The sequence below is a fragment of the Podarcis melisellensis genome (assembly GCF_964234715.1).
Source record: "Podarcis melisellensis genome assembly, chromosome: 15".
In the NCBI taxonomy this organism is placed as follows: domain Eukaryota; kingdom Metazoa; phylum Chordata; class Lepidosauria; order Squamata; family Lacertidae; genus Podarcis; species Podarcis melisellensis.
In genome coordinates this window covers 23,459,189-23,482,603 of record NC_138532.1, presented here as the reverse complement: position 1 = coordinate 23,482,603, position 23,415 = coordinate 23,459,189, and the positions used below count along the sequence as shown (strand labels likewise).

General features: G+C 42.4%; 1 protein-coding gene across 1 annotated transcript in view; it reads left to right on the top strand.

The window, feature by feature from the left end:
• The first annotated feature begins 5,126 nt into the window (after window positions 1-5,126).
• Window positions 5,127-23,415, top strand: part of CLMP (CXADR like cell adhesion molecule) — a 56,526-nt gene continuing 38,237 nt past the window's right edge. Inside the window, exon 1 of the mRNA XM_081889973.1 lies at window positions 5,127-5,528. Coding sequence (XP_081746099.1) covers window positions 5,501-5,528 — 28 coding nt within the window. The 5' untranslated portion in view covers window positions 5,127-5,500. The remainder of the gene's footprint in view (window positions 5,529-23,415) is intronic.

Here is a 23,415-nt window from a genome sequence, read left to right as displayed (position 1 = left end):
CTCCAGTCAATACTACTTAAAAGAATATTTGCAAGAGACATGGAAGCAAAGATATTCCACTACTTCAACACCCATACTCTCTCCTCTTGGTAGCATGGGATTTGAAACACGTTTGCTTCCATCATTGCCTTACAGTGCATTGCTATGCAGGTTTTCTCAGAAGTAAGTTTCATTGAGCTAGAATGGGTATAGAATTGCAGGTTTTGCTTCTCACATTCCTCTGATGATTTCCATGGACACTGGGGAATAAGCACAAGGAATGATGCCTCTTTCTCTCTCGACTCCTGATGCATTGATTCTATTAAAACGATGAAACATTTTGGGTAGCATTCATGGCATAGCTTGGGATGTCGTCTATCTGAGCTGTAATGTGGAGTGACAAGCTCAGTGCTTCTTGAATCTGGGAGAGTGGGGGATGGGCGGAAAATGCACTTTTCTCCATTGATTTGTGTCCTATGCTGAAAATTCAGCCATGCTCTTGGCTCCAATGCTTAGAAACCAGCAGCCTATTCAGTCAGGCAAGTACAGAAGTTCAGAAGGAAACCAACCTCTCATTTTGTAGGCAAAATATGCAGATGCTGCTCCCTTTGTGCTTGTTTGTTAATGATGAGTTTTGCAGGCTTTCGGTGGGCTTGCTTTTAATAAAGCATTTAAACCAAGACAATATCTTACGGTAAGTTATTCCTTTCCTATTGCTGCTCTAGGAAGACTACATATTCCACAGCTATTTAGTGATCATGAGATTGGATTATATAAGAAAACGAATTTTCCCATTTCTAAGTGGTTTATTTCTGGAGGAGGTAATGAAAGTTCCTAAGCCTAAATTAACACTCACATAATTCATATGGGAAGCAAAAGACTCCACTGGTGTGGCTTCTCCCAAACAATTTTTTAGTAACTGTCATTCTATCTTAGTTTCCATCCTCCTCTCTACACTCATGTAGTATAGAAAGGCTAGTTAGTTTAACATCTGCTATGGGGAAATGGGTGGAAAGTATTATTAATTAAATATAGAATTACCAACAGAAGAACAAGTCTTTCTAGTAAAGAATCAGCATGGCTTCTACAACAGTAAGTTCTTTCTGAATTTTCAGAGTTCTCTAGTAGTTTTGATAAGTATATGGATAGAAGTGATCCAGTCAAAATTATCTACTTAGACAATGATTTAGTCCCTCCTGTGTAAGCTTAGCAGTCAAAGGATAAGAGAGCAGGTCCCTGTATGGATCAGTAACTAATTAAAGAACCAGTAGCAAAGAGTGGGAATAAATGGATTATTCTTCCAATAGAGAGGTGTAGGAAAGCACAATTCTACAAGGATTAGTATAAGGACTTGTGCTTTTTCAAAAATGACACAGATGTGCTAAGTTTTATTTATGACACCAAGTTGCCCAGGCTGGTAAGGACAAAAAGGGATTGTGAGCAGTTCCAAAAGGATCTTGCCAATTGGAGGAATAGACATTAAACTGACAGATGCAGCTCAAAGCACTGCACATTGGAGCAAATTACTTTGGAAGTATGTGGCAGCTATGAAAAGGGTGAGTTCCATGTCACTGGGAAAACAAGAATAAAACCAACAAGCTCATAATGCCAGTATACAAATCTATGGCATGATTACATTTGGAATACGCCATACAGTTCTGCTTGCTACACTTCAAAAAGAATATTGTGGGAAAAATTCAGCAATAGGGCAATCAAAATTATAACTGAGCTGGAACAATTCCCCTAAAAGGAAGAGTTGCAACACTTGAGCCTTTTTATTTTAGAAAAACGTGTCTAGAAGGTGACAAGATAGAGGCATTTAAGATTATGCATGATGTGGAGAAAGTTGACAGAGACATGTTTTTCTCCCTTTCTCATAATACCAGAATCCATAGTCATGTTGGAAGATTCAGGAAAGACAAAAGGAAGCATTTCTTAGATTAACTATGGAGTTTCCTACCACAAGGTTTAGTAATTGACACCAACTTGGGTGGCTTTAAAGGGCAGTTAGACAAATAAGGCTATCAATAGCTGCTAGTCCTGATGGCTGTATCCTACCTCCATATTAGAGGTGGTATTCATCTCAATACCAGTTACTAGGGAGCACAACTGTTGTACCCATGTCTCACTTGCAAGCTTTTCACAGGCCTCTGGTTAGCCACTGTGAGGACAGAATGATAGCCTATATGGTTCTTTGGCTTGATCCAGAAGCTGGGCACTTCTTATATGAAGCTCATATAGAGGGGAAATGGAAAGAGCAAGGCCAAGCCCATGGACATTTTTTTCACAGGAGACTTAATGAGCCTTTTGCTTCAATAGTCTGTAATGCAAATATAAAGCCTACATTTGCCAAAATGCTCATTTACATTACAAATGCTCCTCTGAGTTCTCTTCCACAAGGATCAGTTAATAGCGACAACAAAAGCTCAAAAGCTATTTCAGCTTTACAATTGCTTCTGATCCTTTGCATCTATTTACTCCAGCTATCTTTGAAGAGGGGAGGGTACAGGATGGGAGCTTGTGATCCACCAGTCTATTAGAAATTCTATTTTCTTACTTCATTCAAGACCTAGCAATAGCTTTCATACAATACCTTTCATCTATCAGTCAGGGTGACTGTTATATATCTGGCAAAGCACCCAGTGGCTTTCCGCTGAGATCATCAGACGTTCTTTTCATTTTGATTTTAAACATCTTGTAGGCACACAACTAGAACCAGGTCAAATGATTGGTACATCTAGCTAGTATCACCTGCTCTGATTGGTAGTGGCTCTCCAAGAACTCAGAAAGATCTCTTGCTCCTCACTTGCTAGCTCATCCATTCCAAACTAGAGAAGCCTGAGATTGGTCCTGAAAGCTTCTACATTCAAAGCCTATATTATGCGCACTATATTATGATGAAGAGAGTTCTACGGTCTCTCCCCATGGAAATTGGAAATCTGGTAAGAAGGCAGTCTCTCAGATATTTGGGTCCTATGTCCTACCCCCACCCCAGCTGCTACCACAGGGGTTTCTGAAGGACCATCTTGCCCTGAGAGTGGAGAAGAAGCAGTTTTGCTCATTCTAAGCAAACAGTTGCATTTCCCCTTTATTGCAACTTACAACAATAAGTGTCAATTTTGTCTTTTCAATGGGCTTTTGTGAATTGCTTTGTGAGGTTTGCCTGAAAAGTGGTATACAGTGGTACCTTGGGTTACAGACGCTTCAGGTTACATACGCTTCAGGTTACAGACTCCGCTAACCCAGAAATATTGCCTCACATTAAGAACTTTGCTTCAGGATGAGAACAGAAATCATTCAGCAGTGGCGCAGCAGCAGCAGGAGGCCCCATTAGCTAAAGTGGTGCTTCAGGTTAAGAACAGTTTCAGGTTAAGAACAGACCTCCAGAATGAATTAAGTTCTTAACCCGAGATACCACTGTAAATAAATAGGGGTGGACAGCCAGTTTTCAACCGTTCAAATAGGATGTGAAGCAATTATTATAAACAAATGTTGGTATGTGTAAGTCGTATGGCGATATAATCAACTCAGATAATACATAGTATTACCATGCAGAACTAAGAAAAAGTTGCAATAAACAACAAGGTGTGTGTGTGTGTGATCCTGCCAAACCCAGGAGGGTTTCAAATACCAGTAACAGTAGGGTAAGAATAAGCTGAAGTACAGAAATACCACATGGGTAGGCAAACTAAGGCCCAGGGGCCAGATCCGACCCAATTGCCTTCTAAATCTGGCCCATGGACAGTCCCAGAATCATGTGTTTTTACATGTGTGCTTTTATTTAAAATGCATCTCTGGGTTATTTGTGAGGCATAGGAATTCGTTCATTTATTTATTTTTTCAAAATATAGTCCGGCCCCCCACAAGGTCTAAGGGACAGTAGACCGGCCCCCTGCTGAAAAAGTTTGCCGACCCCTGTTCTACATGATACCACAGCTGCTAGATAATGTAAGATATGTCCTGGAATTGGTGGAAGGAGGGGGCAAAATCAGGACTGTGACCTGTAAACAGCTACCTGTTGCTCTTCCCTCTGACTAGTTCAACTGATGATGTTGGCCAACAGGGATTTGTATGGGGAAAACCTAGACAAGAGGAAAAAGGAGTCTAACTTCACTAATCCTCAAACCAGTAGGCATCACCTAGGCTTTTCCACATGTACGGCTGTGTAACCAGCCATGTAGCTAACCACTAGGCATCACCCATGCTTTTCCACATGTAAGACTGTGTAATCAGCCATGTAGCTGGCTGCTCGGGCACTCAGGGTGGCGGGAGTACCCTGCGGGCAGTGTGGAGCCTGCAGGCACCCGAACCACCATGTCACTCCCAGGAGAGACGCGTGGCTTGGGCACGCTGCAGGCTCCGCAATAAATGTGGCGCCCAGTGCCCTCCGTCTCCCTTAGTTCCACCTCTGTGTGTAACACAGCCATAAAAGCATTCTCCCCTCCTGTTGTTTCCAGCATTCAGAAGCATTACAGTCTCAGACCAGGAACACAGGGCATAAGTGTCATGGCTAGTAGCCACTGATAACCTTCTCTTCCATGAATTTGTCCAATCCTCTTTTAAAGTCATCCAGGTCAGTGGCCATTGCTGCCTCCTGTGGGAGTGAGTTCCATAGTTCAACTATGTGCTGTCTGAATGTTTTCTCTTATCTATCCTGAATCTTCCAACATTCAGCTTCCCTCGATGTCCACACGTTCTAGCATTAGGAGAGAGAGAGTATTAATGTTCTTTTCCATGTCGTTGGGCTTCACTTTCGATCAGCCTCAACAGGATGGCCAAGGGGCAGGGATGATGGGAGCTGCTGCTGCTGTTGTTGTTATTAATATTTATTAAATTTATATCCTGCCCCTCGTTTCAAAGGTGCCTGGACTGGCAAACAACTGGCAAAGAAATAAAAACATATTTAAAGCATGCTGTTGAAGTTCAGCCACACCTGGAATGCCACAGCCCCCCCCCCAAGGGACAATTATTTTTCAAGTTTATTCTACTTAACCATTTTGACACCAGTGCAATCTACTTGCTTTGCCACACAACGTACAGTTGCTCTTTTACCAAGAGTAAGTAACAGCTCACCACATGACCAGCCTTCACTGTTAATCCTGGCTGATGGTAGGGAGGGGCTGTTCTGGGATTCAGCCATATGGTTAAAATTGTGCGCTGTGTATTTTCCCTCCTCTTTTCTCTCTTTCTTTCCAGACATGCGAAATTACTCTCTGCAGCCATAGATGTGTCTCTCAGCTGCACCGCCTCTTGTCTTTCCTCTTCCAGATGCTGACAGGCTCCGAACCAGCGGACAGAGAGAAACAGGCTCTCCTCGTATCTGCATGGAAACTGGATGGGGGGAATGAATAGCAGAAGGGAAGAAGGAGCAAAGTTGGTTATTTTTCTGGCACATGGATGCAATTACATGGAGCACATTCCAGAGGCGTTACTTTGAATTCTGAGCAGGTCTGCCTGCCATTCCTGAGTGGAGAGAAGTAAAAAAAAGGGGGGGAAGAAAAGTCTCTCTCACAGAGACGGAATGTCTGCACTTTCTATCCTGTTTCTAGGTAAGTTGGAGGTTTTTGTTTTAGTCTTTTCTAAAAGGAAAAAAAATCCTAACAAAAGAGGAGTTGCAACCATAACAGTAACTAGCAAGGGAGGGGCTCTTGGAAAAATAAGTTACTTTTTATGATTTAAAGCTGGGGGCTGGCATCGAAGTTTGTTGAGCATGGAGATCATCTGTTTTCAATTTCTTGGCATTTTTATTATTTTTATGGAGAACAAAAATAGGGGGGGGCAGTTAAAATTCAATTCGCATATCGGAATGAATAGAGTTTAAAGCATGAGGCTGTGTTCTCCTAAAGGTGTGGGTTGTTGTTGTTTTACACAAAAAGCTGTTGAAGCTGTTTAATGTTAAATACTTCTCTTGGAGAAATCTTAAATGCTGCCTGCAGAGCTCACACACACACAAAAATACTGAGGTTTTTAGGATACAAAGCCTTAGACAACTTTGCCATCCACACATTTGAACAACAAAGCATTGTTTCAAGATCACTGGCCAATCTGCTCACTTTTGTGTATGTCGTTCTGCTCAGAAATTTGTTTCTGATATTTTAAAGGAGCCCATTGTTTCCAACTGATACCATAGACAGCCCCAAATTAGAAACAGATGTGTTAAAAGTACATGGGAGGGAGGTGAAGAAGGGAGAAAGAAGGAGCGGGGATGCACGGGAGAAGAAAAGATAGACAAACTGAAGCCAACAAAAGAGAGAAAATAAGAATGGGCTGAAGACAAACATAGGGGAAATCAAAGGGGAAAGGAAACAACAGAAAGACAGAGGAAGAAAAGGAAAGTAATTTATATTACAGAGAGGAGAATCAGGGTTGCCACAGAGTCAACAGGGAACAGCAGCTAATAATGGCTTGCTGATGAGTGTACCTGTAAGATTCAAATTTTCCCAAATGTGTTGCTTACACCTTCACGCTTTCCATTTTTAGCTGCATAACTAAATTATATCTGGCATTTCAGCTGACTTTAAGCTACCTTGGGAAACCATTTATTTAAGTAGAGGGAGCTTATCCACTTACCTGGGAGTAAGCCCCACCAAACTCAATGGGACTTTCCTCTGAGCAGACATGAACAGAATTACATGGTTATGCATGTTCTTAAATCTCTTCCGTTGAAATCAACGGGACTTCTAAGTGTTTAACTTGAGCTGGATTGTGTCCAGTGTGCGAAAGGACCAGAAAGGCAGGGAGAGAAATCCAGGGGGACCAGTGAAGCGCAGAAAATTATTCAAAAATCTATTTAAAATGCTTTTTTGTAATACATGTTATCACCGTCAGCTACTTATACTACAACAAAAGGTTGGTAATTATTTGCCGTAGATGGCAAAAAAACAACAACAACCCCAAAAAGCTGCTGGCTGTTGTGTCATCTTCATAGCAGGCAAACTAAGTTAGTACCGATACGTCCCATATAAAAGACATTCTCTGTAAAATGGAGGAGGTAAAAAGATGGAGGAAATGATTAAGAAAGGCAGGCTTGAGTAAAATGAGACGAAGGCTGGCCTCCCTTGTGACTGAGTCAGCGGCAGCCTCCTTCTCCACCTCTCCAGAGACATCACAGTGTGGAGAACAAGCTTTCCCCTCAATTCCACTTTCCACATTGGATTGACAAGCAGGCAGCTCTGTGAAAAATCCCGTATCAGCGCATCGCAAAGGGCTGCTATGCCTTCATCCCTCCTCACCAGTCTGGAAGACCCAGAGTAGATTCAGAGACTCCTCCTCTTTTAGGAAAGCTGATGGACATAAGAAAATAGCAAGAGCTTGCTGGATCAAGCCAAAGGCCCATCTAGTCCAGAATCCTGCCTTCAGAGTGGCTACCCAGAAGCCTGTGCAACAGTGACTACTCAAACACAAGAGCAACCTCCTCCCCATGGTTTTCCAGTAACTAGTATTCAGAAGCATTACCACCCAGAGAGGATACTGAGGATGGAAACACGAGGAAGGATGGAGTATAAGGTTTTGCTGGCTGATGCTTCTAAGGGTGTGAATCGATGGACCCTGGATTATCAGCAAGAGCTGGGTGAGGCATAAACATGAATGACCTATTCAAATTCCTGTCTCCTACCAGCTGTCACATCCTGCAGTCTGTGTAAAGGTTTCCATCTCTTGAGCAACTCCAAGCTTTTGGGTCTCCCACAGGAAGTGGGATCTTGCAGTGATGTTGCAAAATGTCCACAGAGGATGGGCAAGTGGGAGCATGTGCCCTCTCTCATTAGCCTTGGCGTCGAGTCCCAATACAGAGTAGGTTGGGAATGGGAGTATCTCACATTTCCCAACTTTCTGGGCACATCAGACTTCAACAGAAGACTGGCAACCAATATCTTGCACTTGTTTTAGCCCCAACATGGCACAAACTTATTTTTGCCCAAATCTACAACAATCCAAAGGCAGCTTACTCGCAGGAAATGTGATATGCACTGATGGAATACAATGGGAACAAATTAAGTACAAATGGGTAAAAACTGCTTTATGACCCACCCAAAAGACTAATGGAGACACTCCATATTAAGGTTGTTGGGTTCAGGCTCTGTTTGTAGGATACCTGAAGGCAATTTGGCCCGCTGCTGTGAGAAGGAGGATGCTGGAGTAAATGGGTTTTTGGCATGATCCAACAGAGCTCGTAATATGAGGTTTCTTCTGCACGTAGTGTTTCTCCCCTAGTTTTCACATTTTGTGGCCATTTGAATGGAATCGCAATACCGGGGAGTTTACCCCCTCCTCTGGGATAATGTCAGGGATTTGTAACCATTCTATGCCCAATAATGGATAAACTGAGCAATGGCCAGCCCTCAAGATAGAAGGCCAGTTCACTAGCAGGAACACAAGCAGAGTATGAAGAGTTGAAGTTCTGTTCATATACGTATCTCAAAGGCAAGAGGATGGAAATTACAACAGGATAGCGCAACGTATAAATTTGTGGGCAAATATTACCAGAAATGCAAATTTTCCATACATTCACTTTTAGCACAGCACACACCCATGCTCATATTTCTGTGCAACCATTTAACTATGCCCATGTTGCTCCTGCTGAAGAAATTTAAGCTTGTATTTCATTTCCACTTTGTGCAAGGTTAAAGGCTATAGCCAAATTGTCCATTTCTTTGGTAGAAAAGAATGCCTTTTAATACGTATGTTTTCATGTGTAATGTGCAGTTGGGCAAAGTAACAAAAATAAAGGAGTTCCAAGAGCTGTGCTGTGCTACTATTCTGAAAATGCTGCAGGAGACTTCACTATGCAAGTTCTGTCCCATACTAGTAAAAGTTAGAAGATGATAAGTGAACACACTCAACATGGTCCTGCGTGTACAAACTTTGCAGAAGATAGAAGTCCCAATATCCAGTAGTGTTGGCACAAAATGAAGTTCCAATTATTTCAGTCCCTATTATTATTATTACTAACAACAATGGGTCATAGCCAAACGAAGAGTTTCACAGGGACAAGGACTTTTAGCTGCGCAATGGCATTTCCCTGCCCACTATTCTCCCTGTGTGCCACTGTGCCCTCAGTAAATCTGCTCCAGACATTAGGGTTCTGCAAACTGCTGCAGATTTATGAAGGCAGGGCAGATCACATACATAGAGGAGAGGGCAGGTTACCCATAGAGAGTACAGAACAGGCATAGGCAAACTCTGGCCCTCCAGATGTTTGGGACTACAGTGCCCATCATCCCTAGCTAACAGGACCAGTGGTCAGGGATGATGGGAATTGTAGTCCGAAACATCTGGAGGGCCAAAGTTTGCCTGTGCCTGGTACAGAGGATGGAAGCATGAAGAATGATGGAGGACAAAAAATTGGTAGCTGATAATAGTTCTTGCAGTAGAGAAACTGTTTCGTTTGACACCACCCAGCATTTTCAAGCCACTTCCAAGCTGAAGTTCTCAAGGCACCTCCTTGTTTTCTTTAGATTCTGGTATGCTGAACAAGTCTTATGAATGCTCCAATGCGTACCTAGATCTGGGCATAGAGATACCCTGGAGCTGTAAGGTCTGAAACAGGGCGTCACTGATTATATTTGGCATGTCTGATAATCTGGTCCATTATACAAATCTGCATAACTTATTCCAGTCACAGGAGATGTCTTTTCTGGCTGTAGAACTTGGACTTACATAGCACAATCCCACACAGAGACATACACACATTGCATTGTTAATTCCCCATGTTCCATCAATCTAGTAATGTATATAACAAGCTAAAATCAGCTATTCGTTGGGGCGTGGGGGCATGGAATAAGGCTGTTTTATTCGTTGATGTTTCCTTGTGCATTCAATTGTTTACACAGCTAATGGATTAGGGCTTGCTCTATAGCCAGCAGTATATGCTTGTAGCCATTTGAGGACAGGCATGTAGCTTTATTAGGTCTTGTAAAACAAAGCATGGTCAGATAAGATGGGGGGGGGTTGACAAGAGACTTGTGGAAAAAGGAATCCTAAATCCTACAAGCAATAGTGAGAACCAGATTCCCTTGCCCTCAGTGCTGACGCTGCTAAGCAATGCTCCTGCAGGGTATATCCTACACATGGCATTTCAAATGAAGGTGTTAATTGGATTATCTGTGGTGGAAGATTTGCTGGCACTTGCTATATTCTATCATCATCAATGGCAGTTGGATTATTATATATTCCAGATGGAGGGTGTGTGTGTGTGAGAGAGAGAGAGCAACAGCTTCTCTCTCTAAAAAAAAACATAGCACTCTAGGCTACAGAAAGATTTCATTTGTCCCTATTTAGGGCTTTTATTTATTTGTTTGTTTGCAGTTATATCTCATCTTTTTTACCAAGAAGCTCAAGGTGGTATATATAGGCCTCCCTCTCCACGTTTAATCACCACAACAAGCATGCGATGTAAATTACGGTAGACTGAGAGGTAGTGATAGTCATGTAGTGAGCTTCGTGGCCGAGTGGAGATTCGAACCCTGGCTGCCCACATCCTGGTTCAAAACTCTAACCGCTACACAACACTGATTCTTCAACACCACACCGGTTCATGTGTGTGCTAAGTTTGAAAGAGGCCCACTTACAGACCCCATTCATATAGCAGTTTAGAGGTGCTAATCCAAAACTTCGCTGTTAGAAGCCATCGTTAATGGGACACTCAAAAAGATAGGACATTGTGCTTCACACTTAAGGTGATACAGCCCATGACAGGATCTCGAAAGGTCTAATTTGGAGGCTGTTTCAACAAACGACTCTTTTTCAGTTTTTGGTTTCCCCTGTCTCTGTAAATCGGGTCAAAGCGCTACATCGACTAGAAAGTATATTTGATTTCTAAAAAGGTCCTCTTGCACTTTTTTTTATAGTGCATAAACATCATCCATCTATTATTCATCTTAAACTAAGAAGTGTTCTTGGTGCCGTTTGTGGAAGTGTCCCTATCTTTCACCTTCCCCTCAGGGCTTTGTAAACTGGCAATCTCTTCTCACATCTTGTGTTAAGTCCCAGGTACTATTATTATATATGCATAGTGTATGCATGTTGGTGACATCCCTGATTCCAATTGGGTCTCTGGATCAAGCACAAATTTAAAGAAAGGAAAAGAAAAGAAAGCTCAATTCCTTCCCCAGGCTGTTTCCTAGGACAAGCATCAGGAGAGCAGGGCGGCACTCCTCCATTCTGTACATATTTATGAGACATGCACTGGATGCTTTGTACAGTTGAGTCTGCCGAGTATATATATTTTTTAAAAAAAGAGCCTTGATAAAAATTTTAAGGGCTATGGAAATGTTTAATATAGAACTGAACTCTCCTTCAGAGCAAAGAAGCAGAGGAACACCAGGAAGGACTGAATAGAGCTTTGAGAAACCAAGCAGAAATGTATAGCCAAGAACATTCTCCTCTCCAACCCATTCAAGCTGCAATTTATTTATTTTATCCATTATTTTTTTAAAAAAATAATTGATTAATTAATTAAAATTACAGGGCTTTCAACCTTGAAGGCAAATCACTTTGTGACTTCGTTGTTTAAATTTAGGTTCTGTTTTGTGGGGGATTGTTAGACTTCAAGCGAAAGCCTCAGAGCACAGGGGCTGTCACTTCCGATTACTTCCAGTGCCACTTCCAATTATTTCCAATCACCATTCTTGAGACAGGAGGGAAATTGAGCCAGATTCTTCATCATCATGCTTCCCGCCCAACCCACCTCCTGAACAAAAGGACAATTTAGCAAAGTGCTGCCAAGATGGATCAAAGGGCGGTTATCCGCAGTGGCGTAGCGTGGGGGGTGCAGGGGGGGCCAGCCACACTGGGCGCAACATCTGGGGGTTAGGGTTAGGGGGCGCAAATCCATGGGTTAGGGGACACAAATTACTTGCCTTGCCCCGGGTGCTGACAACCCACGCTACGCCACTGGTTATCCGGAGTAGATTCCGTTGTGGGGTCTACCTGAAATAACCCAGAGCAAACGCCGCCAAGGCAGACTGAACCAAACAGGAACTGTGATCAAAGAGCTGTAGACTTTGAAGTCTTTTGTATGAAATAAGGCATGGGTAGGCAAACTAACGCCCGGGGCCCGGATCCGGCCCAATCACTTTCTAAATCCAGCCCACGGACGGTCCGGGAATCAGCGTGTTTTTACATGAGTAGAATGTGCAGTTTTATTTAAAATGCATCTCTGGGTTATTTGTGGGGCCTGCCTGGTGTTTTTACATGAGTAGCGTGTGTGTTTTTATTTAAAATGCATCTCTGGGTTATTTGTGGGGCATAGGAATTATTTCATTTTTTCCCTTCAAAATATAGTCCAGCCCCCCACAAGTGGACCAGCCCCCTGCTGAAAAAGTTTGCTGACCCCTGAAATAAGCTCTCAACTGAAATCTGAACAATGTTCCGGTGCTGGCAAATTTGAACTCCCCTTTCAACAAAATGATCAGTTTTTGTGTGTGTCACAGGATATTACCATGTACGTACTCCATTAGAAAATGGTGATGTATAGTTAATAAGCTATGGCTATCTTGAAAATTAAGATTGGCTGCTTATTTGTGTGTTTTAACAGCTCACACTGCATGAGCAATGAACACATGTGATACTATAGCAGCAATTTGCTTCATTTTCACTCCCCCCACCCCAATGACACTAGGACCATTTCAATGAGTGACAATATCATTTGGTTTCTACGAGGGGCTTTTATATCTTCTTACTACGATGTGGGAATCAGCTCTTAGTATCTCAGGACGAGTAATCCACCAGTGGACTACTGGCCCGGGAAAATTACGGTACAATGGAGCTGGGATTATCCAAACAATGCTAGACTGGGTGGGCCTTATGCTGGTACAGTGGTACCTCTAGATATGAATGGGATCCGTTCCAGTGCCTTGTTCACATCTAGAAGCAAATGTAACTAGTGATGGCACGTCTGCGCATGCGCGTGACGTCATTTTGAGCATATGCACATGTGCAAGTGGCGAAACCTGGAAGTAACGCGCTCCGTTACTTCCGGGTTGCCGCAGAGCGCAACTCGAACATGCTCAACTCAAAGCGTATTCAACCTGAGGTATGACTGTATTCTTCAGGAAGCGTGTATGCTGAGAGTATATAATCACTTAAAACTGAAGGAATATCAAATATGTGTTAAGAATCCTGTGTAGGATCCTCTGTAAATTAAACAAGACTGGTGAACAACATCAACCAACCAACCAATCAAGGCTGAAGTAAGTGAGGGCTTCCTTCAACAGATGTGCTCAGATGTCCTTCATAAGACTGGGGCACAGCTAGCGTTGGAACAGTTTTCACAATACCAGAAAGTAGAACTACTTCAAAAGCAGCTTAGGAGAGATTAAAATCAGTTAAGAGGAGATCATAGCCACGGCTTGCAAATTTCATTAATTTTAATCTCTTCAACCATAAAAGGAACAATAACTGTGACTTGGCTCCTGACGCTCTTAGGTGCTGCATCAGGTTGTGTCTGAAGCAAGCTGAAACCTGTCAGAGAGCTGGAGATGAGAATTAGTGTACAGGGAATTCAAAGATACAAACTGAAGGAACAACACTAGAACTCTTGCCTATTTCTCAGCTCTCTCCTTATACCCAAACTTTTCTTGTTTCTAAAAAGCATCAAATCAATCAAAATAGGTGGGAGGATTGTACCCCTTGTTTCAGTTTTAGGCCTGATTCTGCATCCTATGAACCTTACTCATATGGTATAAATAGTATATGAGACATGTTGATAGGTTTTTCTTAGTTCAGGGTGTGAAAATGCCCTTTGTGGTGTGTGCCAAATAAACCAGAAAAGGCTGCTCACTGGATAGTGGCTGACGGGTTAAGCAAAGTTCAGTCTTGATTTCTGTGGAGTAAAGTTTCCAGAGGAACTCACTCCTTGCCTTTTGAGTGGCTAATAATAATAATAATAATAATAATAATAATAATAATAATAATTTATTATTTATACCCCGCCCATCTGGCTGAGTTTCCCCAGCCACTCTGGGCGGCTCCCAATCAGTGTTAAAAACAGTACAGCATTACATATTAAAAACTTCCCTGAACAGGGCTGCCTTAAGATGTTTTCTGAATGTCAGGTAATTCTTTATCTCTTTGACATCTGATGGGAGGGCGTTCCACAGGGCGGGCGCCACTACCGAGAAGGCCCTCTGTCTGGTTCCCTGTAGCCTCACTTCTCGCAATGACGGAACCGCCAGAAGGCCCTCGGCACTGGATCTCAGTGTCCGGGCTGAACGATGGGGGTGGAGACACTCCTTCAGGTATACAGGACCGAGGCCGTTTAGGGCTTTAAAGGTCAGCACCAACACTTTGAATCGTGCTCGGAAACGTACTGGGAGCCAGTGCAGATCTCTCAGAACCGGTGTTATGTGGTCCCGGCGGCCACTCCCAGTCACCAGTCTAGCTGCCGCATTCTGGATTAATTGCAGTTTCCGGGTCACCTTCAAAGGTAGCCCCACGTAGAGCGCGTTGCAGTAGTCCAAGCGTGAGATAACTAAAGCATGCACCACTCTGGCGAGACAGTCCGCGGGGAGGTAGGGTCTTAGCCTGCGTACCAGGTGGAGCTGGTAGACAGCTGCCCTGGACACAGAGTTAACCTGCGCCTCCATGGACAGCTGTGAGTCCAAAATGACTCCCAGGCTGCGCACCTGGTCCTTCAGGGGCACAGTTACCCCATCCATAAATCTGTACAGTATGTCACAAATTCAACAAAGGAATCCATTGAAAACAGCTGTTTTGCCTATCTTGACTCATAAACTATAATTTGTGAACATCCAAAGAAGCTGAGTGTTGGAAGATTTCAGGACAGTTGAAGGAAATGACTTCTTCACACAGCTCATAGTTAAACTACGCAGCTCACTCCCACAGGAGGCAGTGATGGCCAACAACTTGGATGGCTTTAAAAGTTGCTGTTGGCATCCGTCTTGAGAGACAATGGAGTGTGCCTTCAGGGTTGCAGTCAAACCGCTGCAGTGCTGAAGTGCTCTCCCCACGGCACAAGCCTGGGCAGTGTGTACGAAGGTCCTGGGCTGCCCATATGGCAAGACCCACCCACCCCAGGCTCGCTGATGTGGTTCAAGGAAAGTGGAACAATACGTTTAGCACCAGCTTGGCTGCAGGAATTGCCAGGAGGAGCTATACTAGGCACCATCCAACTGTCTTAGGGACTCCACTCCAGAATTGTGTAGGATTTACTCTTTAGCCTTTCTTCTCCCAAAGAGAAGAAGTGAAGTTTTCCTTCTCCGTGATGGGCTACTTTCTCAGGTTCACGAGCCCCATCTGCCCCTCACTTCCCTCTGTAGCACGTGCAGAAACCTCCTTCTTGACCGTTGGACCCACTATTGGTCTTATCCACTCAATCCGCCAGGGCCTGTCTTCGCATGCAGGGGAAGTCCCTAACTCACTGAGGGTTTGAGACCCAGCAGCAACCTTCACTTGGTTTAGCCAGCCAGTCAAAGCCATTCCTGGGGTGTACTGACAGCTTCTAGGAGCCATAGGTGAGAGCTGAGTGCAGGGTGGAGACCAAAGGTGGACAAACTACCCCATACTGGTCAGAGTCTTATGTTTTGGAGGTGGCTTACCATTATCAAACAAACCAAGCCATTATCCACCCACCCCCAATGAGCTATCACCAGGCTGGCTTCACGAAGAAATTAACTGGTGTTATTTCTAGCTATTATTAAATTCTTGAAATTATGAGTTTGCTCAAATTCTAACCTTTTACTGAATCTAGAGGTTTGGGGGGCCTTGCCTCCCTGAACCTTATAACAATATATACTTGTTTGAATGGAATTCATCAGGTTTGTTAATATAAGACTTTGGGTGGCAAAATGGATTATACTGAAACATTATACAGTGGTATCTCGGGTTAAGAACTTAATTTGTTCTAGAGGTCCATTCTTAACTTGAAACTGTTCTTAACCTGGGGTACCACTTTAGCTAATGGGGCTTCCTGCTGCCGCCGTGTGATTTCTGTTCTCATCCTGAAGCAAAGTTCTTAACCCGAGCTACTATTTTTGGGTTACTGGAGTCTGTAACCTGAAGTGTCTGTAACCTGAGGTACCACTGTATAAGATATTAGATTGCTGAATTTAAACCTTTTTTAAAAGCTTATACTATTTATCATACAGCTACAGCATTATTTGTGGAAGATGGATCATGGAACTGCTGAGTGCTAGAGGGACAGAATATTCAAATCAGGTCCCAAGTGCACTTTCAAAAGTGAAAGAGGGAACATATTTTAGCCTCTAATAGGTCACCTCCTATTAGCTTTTTTAAAAAGTATACCTTTTGTTCAGGGTCCTTATGCGGCTCTTTAATCACATGTTAATATGTTGAAAATTCAAACATCAATCACATTTTAAAATGCCCCCAAAACTCCATCTAAGGTCATCTAATTTCAATGTATTATAGACTAGGCTCTTATTTTTGTTAAACACATATATGGTTGCGGGGGGGGGGGAGGGAGAGAAAATAAGCTTCAGCCTCCCCAATGCTTTCATTGCTGTTGCTTCTAATTTATTATTATTTTTTAAATTAGGTGTGGTACTGATACCTTGGCAAAAGTGCTGCAGGTGTCAGCACAAAATGGCTGCCAGGGGCAGAACAAAAGAGGTGACACTACTCAGAACAGTAGTGGCGAATACTATCACAAGAAAAAGTACTGAGCCTCTGAAAGCCAGTTTCCCCATCAGTGACCTGAACTCCAATGAAACATAGGATAGCAGAAGCATGCCCAGGGCATTAGTAAGAACAAAGAGTCTTGTGACATCTAAGACTAACAGATTTATTTTGACATAAGCTTTTGTGGAGTATAGCCCACTTCATCAGATGCATCTGATAAAAATCGACTCTTGTGCATGAAAGCTAACGCCACGATAAATTTGCTAGTCTTTAAGGTGCTGCAAGATTCTTTGTTATTACAGATGCTTTTTAACTAGATTTGCAGCAATCACAGAGAGTTCAAAGGAGGTTCCAAGCGTAAAAAGAGAAGCCCATTACATGAGGTGGTACAGAAAATACTAGTCGTGGAAACACAATGACAGAGTATGAGAAAGTTTGAGGATTCCAAGGTCATTTGCTTTTAGGCTAATGATCCTGTAATACACAGTAATACACTAATTACTTTAACTCATTCTCCAATTTAGCAATGCCCTGGGCATGCTGCTACAATTCTAGGCTAGTGAATGCACATCCATTAGTAAATGAACCTACTGAAAGAAACAGGGTGCATCAATTTCTTGGTTTTTCATGGTTCCCCCCACCATGCTATTGTAGCTTCCTTTTTTAACCATATGTGGAGAATAGACTAAAAAAACCTGTCATTCTAGATATAGGTGTAGCAGTGCCAGAAAGAAAACATCACTGGACACTATCTGCACTGGTAATTCACAACACAGAGACAAGAAACAGGTTAGCTGCATTTTTAAATGATTATTTAATAGGCTTGTTAAGTCATCTTTGAAACTGAAGTATTTTCTCAATGTCACATTGTCTGATAAAATCAGCTGAAAAGATGCACAATAAAAACGGCACACCTCGATTAGCAGGACAATAAAGCCAAATCTATTTCAGCAAGCCATCCAGCTGAAACTAAAATAGGCTACTGCACCCACAATCAAAAGCAGTCTGAAAGAAATAATGTTGTTAGGATCTGCCTGAAAGACAAAGGGTATTGCACATTTCCCAAGAATGAGAGTTCTACTGGGACCACCACTGAAAAGGTCCTGTCTCTCACACCTGCCAACCTGACCTAACCCTTCCTGGATGGTACCTGGCCATCCTTAAAGCATTTCCTTGCCCAGAATGACATTATGTTGGATCTCACATTTACTGCAGTGCATTCAAGGTGGGGTACCCACACAGTTTGTCTGGAGGCTGCCACTAATGCAGAATATGCCACCTAGGCTGCCTGTGAGGCAAACTACGGCCAGTTTATAACACCCCTTGACTGTGTAATCTGCACTGGCGTTTAAGGTTTAGGGAATCAGGAGGCTGCCTTACCCTCTCTTCACACAGTAGGTCATTGTGTTGTTCAGGAGAATCTCTCCTTGCAGTTCTAAAATATTAGACATCTGATCCAAATTCAGAGCAGGACTTTCAGCATGGCTGTTCCTGCTTTGTGAAACAGCATTCCAGTGTGGGCACCTAAGAATGGACAACATTCTTAGCTTCATTAACTACAAACCCCAAAGTGCCAAAGATTTTGTAGGGTTTTGTGGTGCAAACTCTTCATTTTGTTGCCCCCCCCCACCAAGCTGAGTAATTCATACTAACCAGGAGTGATAGGTATCACCCATAAATCCAACCCTGTCTGATTCACGCCAAACTGGTGCCAAAGTTTTGTAGTAGTTTTCTAGGGTTTGTAGCACAAACCCCAAACTGAGCAACTGATTTTCAAACACTGTGCACTGCCACCCAGAACCTAAAAACTTAAGTAAATCCCAGTGATTTCATTGCAATTTAGATCAATATAAGTATACTAGCACAGCACAATCCATAGCAAGTCTACTCAGTAGTAAATTGCTGCAGGGTTGCAATCTTTATAAACATGTTTACCCGTAAGTAAATCCAATGTGAAATCAACCGGATCTAGTCTATAATTTTAGGTTTGCTGTTTTAATCTGGTCTAGAAGTAGTGACTAAATATTTTTTTTTATAAGATATTTATTAAAGATTTTCTTAATACAATAAAAAACAACAACATATAACTTTACAATAACCATATTTTCTTTACTTCTTTGGACTTCCTCACATCCCTCGTTCCTGTGTTCTAAGTTTTTCAAACTTTACCCAGCAATTTATCGCCTTGTTTCAATTCTTCTATTATAGTTTCCAATATTGTGTTCCTAGTTTTAGATAATTTTACCCAAACCTTAAAAGCTTAATTTTAGCATAGTATTTATCCAAAATTTGTCTTTTCTTATGTTTTCATTTATCTTCATATTAGAAGTAGTGACTAAATAAATGGAGTATAATTAATTGTGCAGTATTCATAAGAAAACAAAAAACACAAAAAATACCATTGGCAAGGGGTTTTCAATTCTAACTGAATAAGAATAGCCTATCCCAACTGTTTTGAATTTTTAAGATTAACCAGTTCAGGCTCCACTCCTGTACATACTTATCAGGAAGTAATCCCCATGGGATTCAGCTGACTTACTTCTAAGTAATGTATTTTCACACAATTATCCAAAGCTGACCAGAGATATTTTACTGCACAAGGAGGGGTGACCAGTGACCCCACACCCACATTCCAAACCAAGGTGCATGATAGCCAAGGCTGGCCAGTTTCTTCTAGCACCTGAGGCAGAAAACCCCCAAAGCGCCTCTCCTGCTCCTTGTCCATAAAAAATACCATAATAATAAATAAAAATATTTTGCAACTTGCTGCCCCTTTCAGCAACCTGAGGCAGCCATCCAATTTCAATTGGACAATATTGGATTTCTGGGTGATACCTAGGCTATGACCCCCAGGTAGATTATCAATTACACAGTTTGGGGGGGGGTGCTACAAAATGCCTGTTCACACTACAAAACTCTACAAAATGACTACAAAGCTTTGGCACCGGTTTGGAGGTGATCCAAAATTCCAGAGTTCATAGTTAATAAAGCTGACATTCTTTAAGTCTCTGCCTTGGGTGTTTATTTGTATTGTTTCACCCAACCTTTAACTGTTTTTTTTGTTTGTTTTATGGTTGTAAATTGCCTTGGAATTTATATGAAAGGGATGGGATGTGGGTGGTGTATAAGCGATCATACAGAATTGCAAATCATCAAGAGTTATTAAACTCATCAGTAAAGACAGCCATCAAACTGCCATCTTTCCAGCACCAAAATGAGAGGGGAACAGCATTTCCATGGACTGTTCATTTCTAAGCCTTTTCTTATGTCCTAACCTGACCCGCACAAAACAGCAGAAAATGAGGCACCGGGTTCCTATTTAATCATGCACTTCCCTGTCAAGAGCTGGAACTGTATGCAGACCAATAGCACAACAGTCAGCAGGGAGTGGCACCAGAACTCCTGGAATTAACATAATTTATTCTTCATTCCTGTGAACTTGGAATAATTTGTGCATTTGACTTGGCACAGCAATGGTGTCCCTAGTAATTTTGCAAAAATATACTTTCCAGGCCTAACCTGCTTGTGATTTATTTGCTCCTCCATCCCCCACAGCTGCCCCCTCCCACTCACATTTGCAAGAATATTAATGCTTTTTTTCCAACTGAAATAAGCTAACTGAAGCTGCATTAATGGTCTCCTTTCCCTCTCTGGATAATCCTCCCATGGAAAAATTCTGATAGGAGACAAATGTAAGAGAAAGAGGGTTGATAACATTCATGCATGAGGAAGGATTTATTTAAGTGGCCCGTTAAATAAATTACTTGAGATGCCAATATAGTCTGTCTTCTCTAATGGTGAGGCAAACAAGAGACTCAACTCTTCCCAAAGCTATTCAGGTTGTCTATTAAAGGCACAGGAGCTTTCCTCAATGGGAAATATTGCAGTGGTGATCTCCTCCCATACTGCAGATCCAAGAAAAAGTTTTGGGTTTGCAACCCCTAGCTGAAGGTACTTTGATATAGTGGCATCATTGACCACAATTAACACATTCCAGTTTGTTCAATTTGGGGGGACGGGGTTGTCTTGCTACAAAATCCCACAAAACCTGTTTGACCAGAGAAAAGATCAGAGGGAAAGAATTGGGGAGAGGGGGAGATACACCCAGAATGCCAAGCAGCCTAAATTCTCTTTTGTATAATTGTAATCTCCAACTGAACCAATTACTTGTTCACTAACTTTTAGGAACTATATAAAAAAATTCCTTCCAGTAGCACCTTAGAGACCAACTAAGTTTGTTATTGGTATGAGCTTTCGTGTGCATGCACACTTCTTCAGATTTAGGAATTATAGTGAGTGAATATCCTGCAGTGCTATTATTATTTTATTGCAGGTTATTATTATTATTATTCTGCCCTTCTTCCAAGTTGGTAGGATGGAAGACAAAACTCTCTCTTCCCCATTTCAAACTTGCAATAATCCTGTGATATAAGGTGAGGCTGAGACAGAATGAGCCCAAGTTTACCAATGAGCTTCATGACTGAATGAGGATTTAAACCTAGATAAGAAAAGCCTGCTAGAATATGGATCAGGCCAATGACCCATCTAGTCTAGCATCCTGTTCTCACAGTAGCCAACTAGGTGTCCTATTGTGAACCCTTGAGCAGGACCCAAGCACAAAATCATCCCCCACTTCTGTAGTTTCCAGCAACTGGCATTCAGAAGCATTCCTGCCTTTGACCGTGGGGCAGAGCATAGCCATCATAGCTATTCGCCATTGGTAGCCCTCTCCTCCATGAATTTGTCTAACATGTTTTACAACCATCAGGGTGGTGGCCAACACTGCCTCATGTGGGAATGAGGTCCATAATGAGCTTAACTATGTGCTGCGTGAAGTACTTTGTCCTGAATCTTCCAACATTCATCTTCATTGAATGTCCACAGGCTGTAGCATTATGAGGGAGGAAAAAACCTCTATCCGCTTTGATCATGCAATGAATAATTTTATAATGCTATCCCCCCAGGAGGTTCAGCAGGCACCTTCATTATACACCTTTAGGCACCAGGCAAAATGTTCCTCTTCAACCAGGCCTTTGACAGATTGACACCTGATGCCCTTCAGCAAAGTTGCTCCACCCCCTGCTCCTATTTCAATACTTTAACTACTAAGCAACTCAAGGGGTCAGATATAGCAAGCCATAAGCCCCCACTCTGTCCAACCTAGCCTTTAACTTCAGTATGCACCCAGTAGAAATCCACACATGGTTACCATAGTGCCATAATTCTGTGCCAAATGAGAGAGCTGCGCGTCCCTCAGATGCAAAATCTGGCTTTATCATTGCCATTTGATGGGGTGGGAACAAGAGGGGAGTGATATTGGGGAGGAGGACAAATGCCAGCCTATTTGGGAACAGAGATCTCTTCCAGAAATGTAGGGGGTGCATTCCCCTGCCCTTTTTTCAGTATATTCTGTTGTGGCGTTCCATCCTAGAAAATATCCCTGCTTAAAGGCAGAATATTCCCTTCAAATGTCTATTTCCAGATTCCAGCTGCATCACGTAACTAAGAAGGATCTGCCCACATCTGGAAAAGCCTGGCATGCAATTATCTCTAGAGGATCAATATCAAGCTATAGGAATTTGCAGTATGGCTGTGCAAGTGGGGTGGGGTGGAGTGGTGGGGTGGTGAGTGGTGTGTGTGTGTGTGTGTGTGTGTGTGTGTGTGTGTGTGTGTAAAGAGATAGATCCCTATGTGATGGCATATAAGAAATAATCATGAACAAGAACTATTTCTTCTTCCAGAAAATCATGCCTCTTTCTACATAACATCACAATACCATCTTTTGATGACATGTAGGAAGCCCTAAGGAGGTTCTAGAACTGAAGGAGAATGTTCTACCTAATTTGCCTTCTACACAGTGGCGTAGCGTGGGTTGTCAGCACCCGGGGCAAGGCAAGTAATTTGCGCCCCCTAACCCGTGCATTTGCGTCCCCTAACCCCCAGATGTTGCGCCCGGTGCGGCCGGCCCCCCTGCACCCCCCACGCTACGCCACTGCTTCTACAATACCACTTATAAGGGTTTATTGGAGTTTTATGCTCTTATTTCCCAGTAGATAAATTAGGGCAAGAGTAATATAACTGCAATGTAACAAGTTTACACTTCCTAGCACTAACCAGGGCTACCAATTTACATCTTCCTCTAAATTATCTCCCCAAATTAGCACATTTTATGCATGTGGGCTTTGAAGTAAAAATAAATTTAACGTTTAGTGCAGCTCAGCCTTCTCATCGAGTGTGCCACTTAGTGAACATTTCAGACCTGATACAATTACTTAAGTGCCTTAAACTCTGCTTGTGATGTTAAACACAACAAATTTTCCTAATGGGATTATTCCCCTGCAATTTTAAACTGACTGTAAAAAGTTTCTCTCTACACCCACACTTAAATCTCTTTGCTCCCCCAAAACTTGAAATGATGCTCCTACAATCACTTCTTCATTTCCACCATTTGTAAAAAAAATTATGTAGCAAATATTATGTAGCAAAGAATCTTCTGTTCATATGTGCTGAAATCCACATCCAAACTGAGAACTAACAGAAGGCTTTCAGTCTATACTTGGAAATACTTCCAAAGTGGCCAAGTTCAGCTGAACCATAAAAACAATAAATTTACATTAGTTGCATGCTCTGCATGCTGAAAGGAGAGCCCTCCCTGTTGCTTTAAATCACTCTCGGTTTTATTTTTCTGTGTCATCACTGCCAGTGCCTATAAGCCTCAACTAAAAGAGGCCACCCTACCCTAGCAAGTTGGGGGGGAGGTTGAAAGTGAGGAATCCCCTTCAGCAAGGATGTGGCAAGCAGACTCATCTGTTTATATGAGGGACAAAGTGATGGATG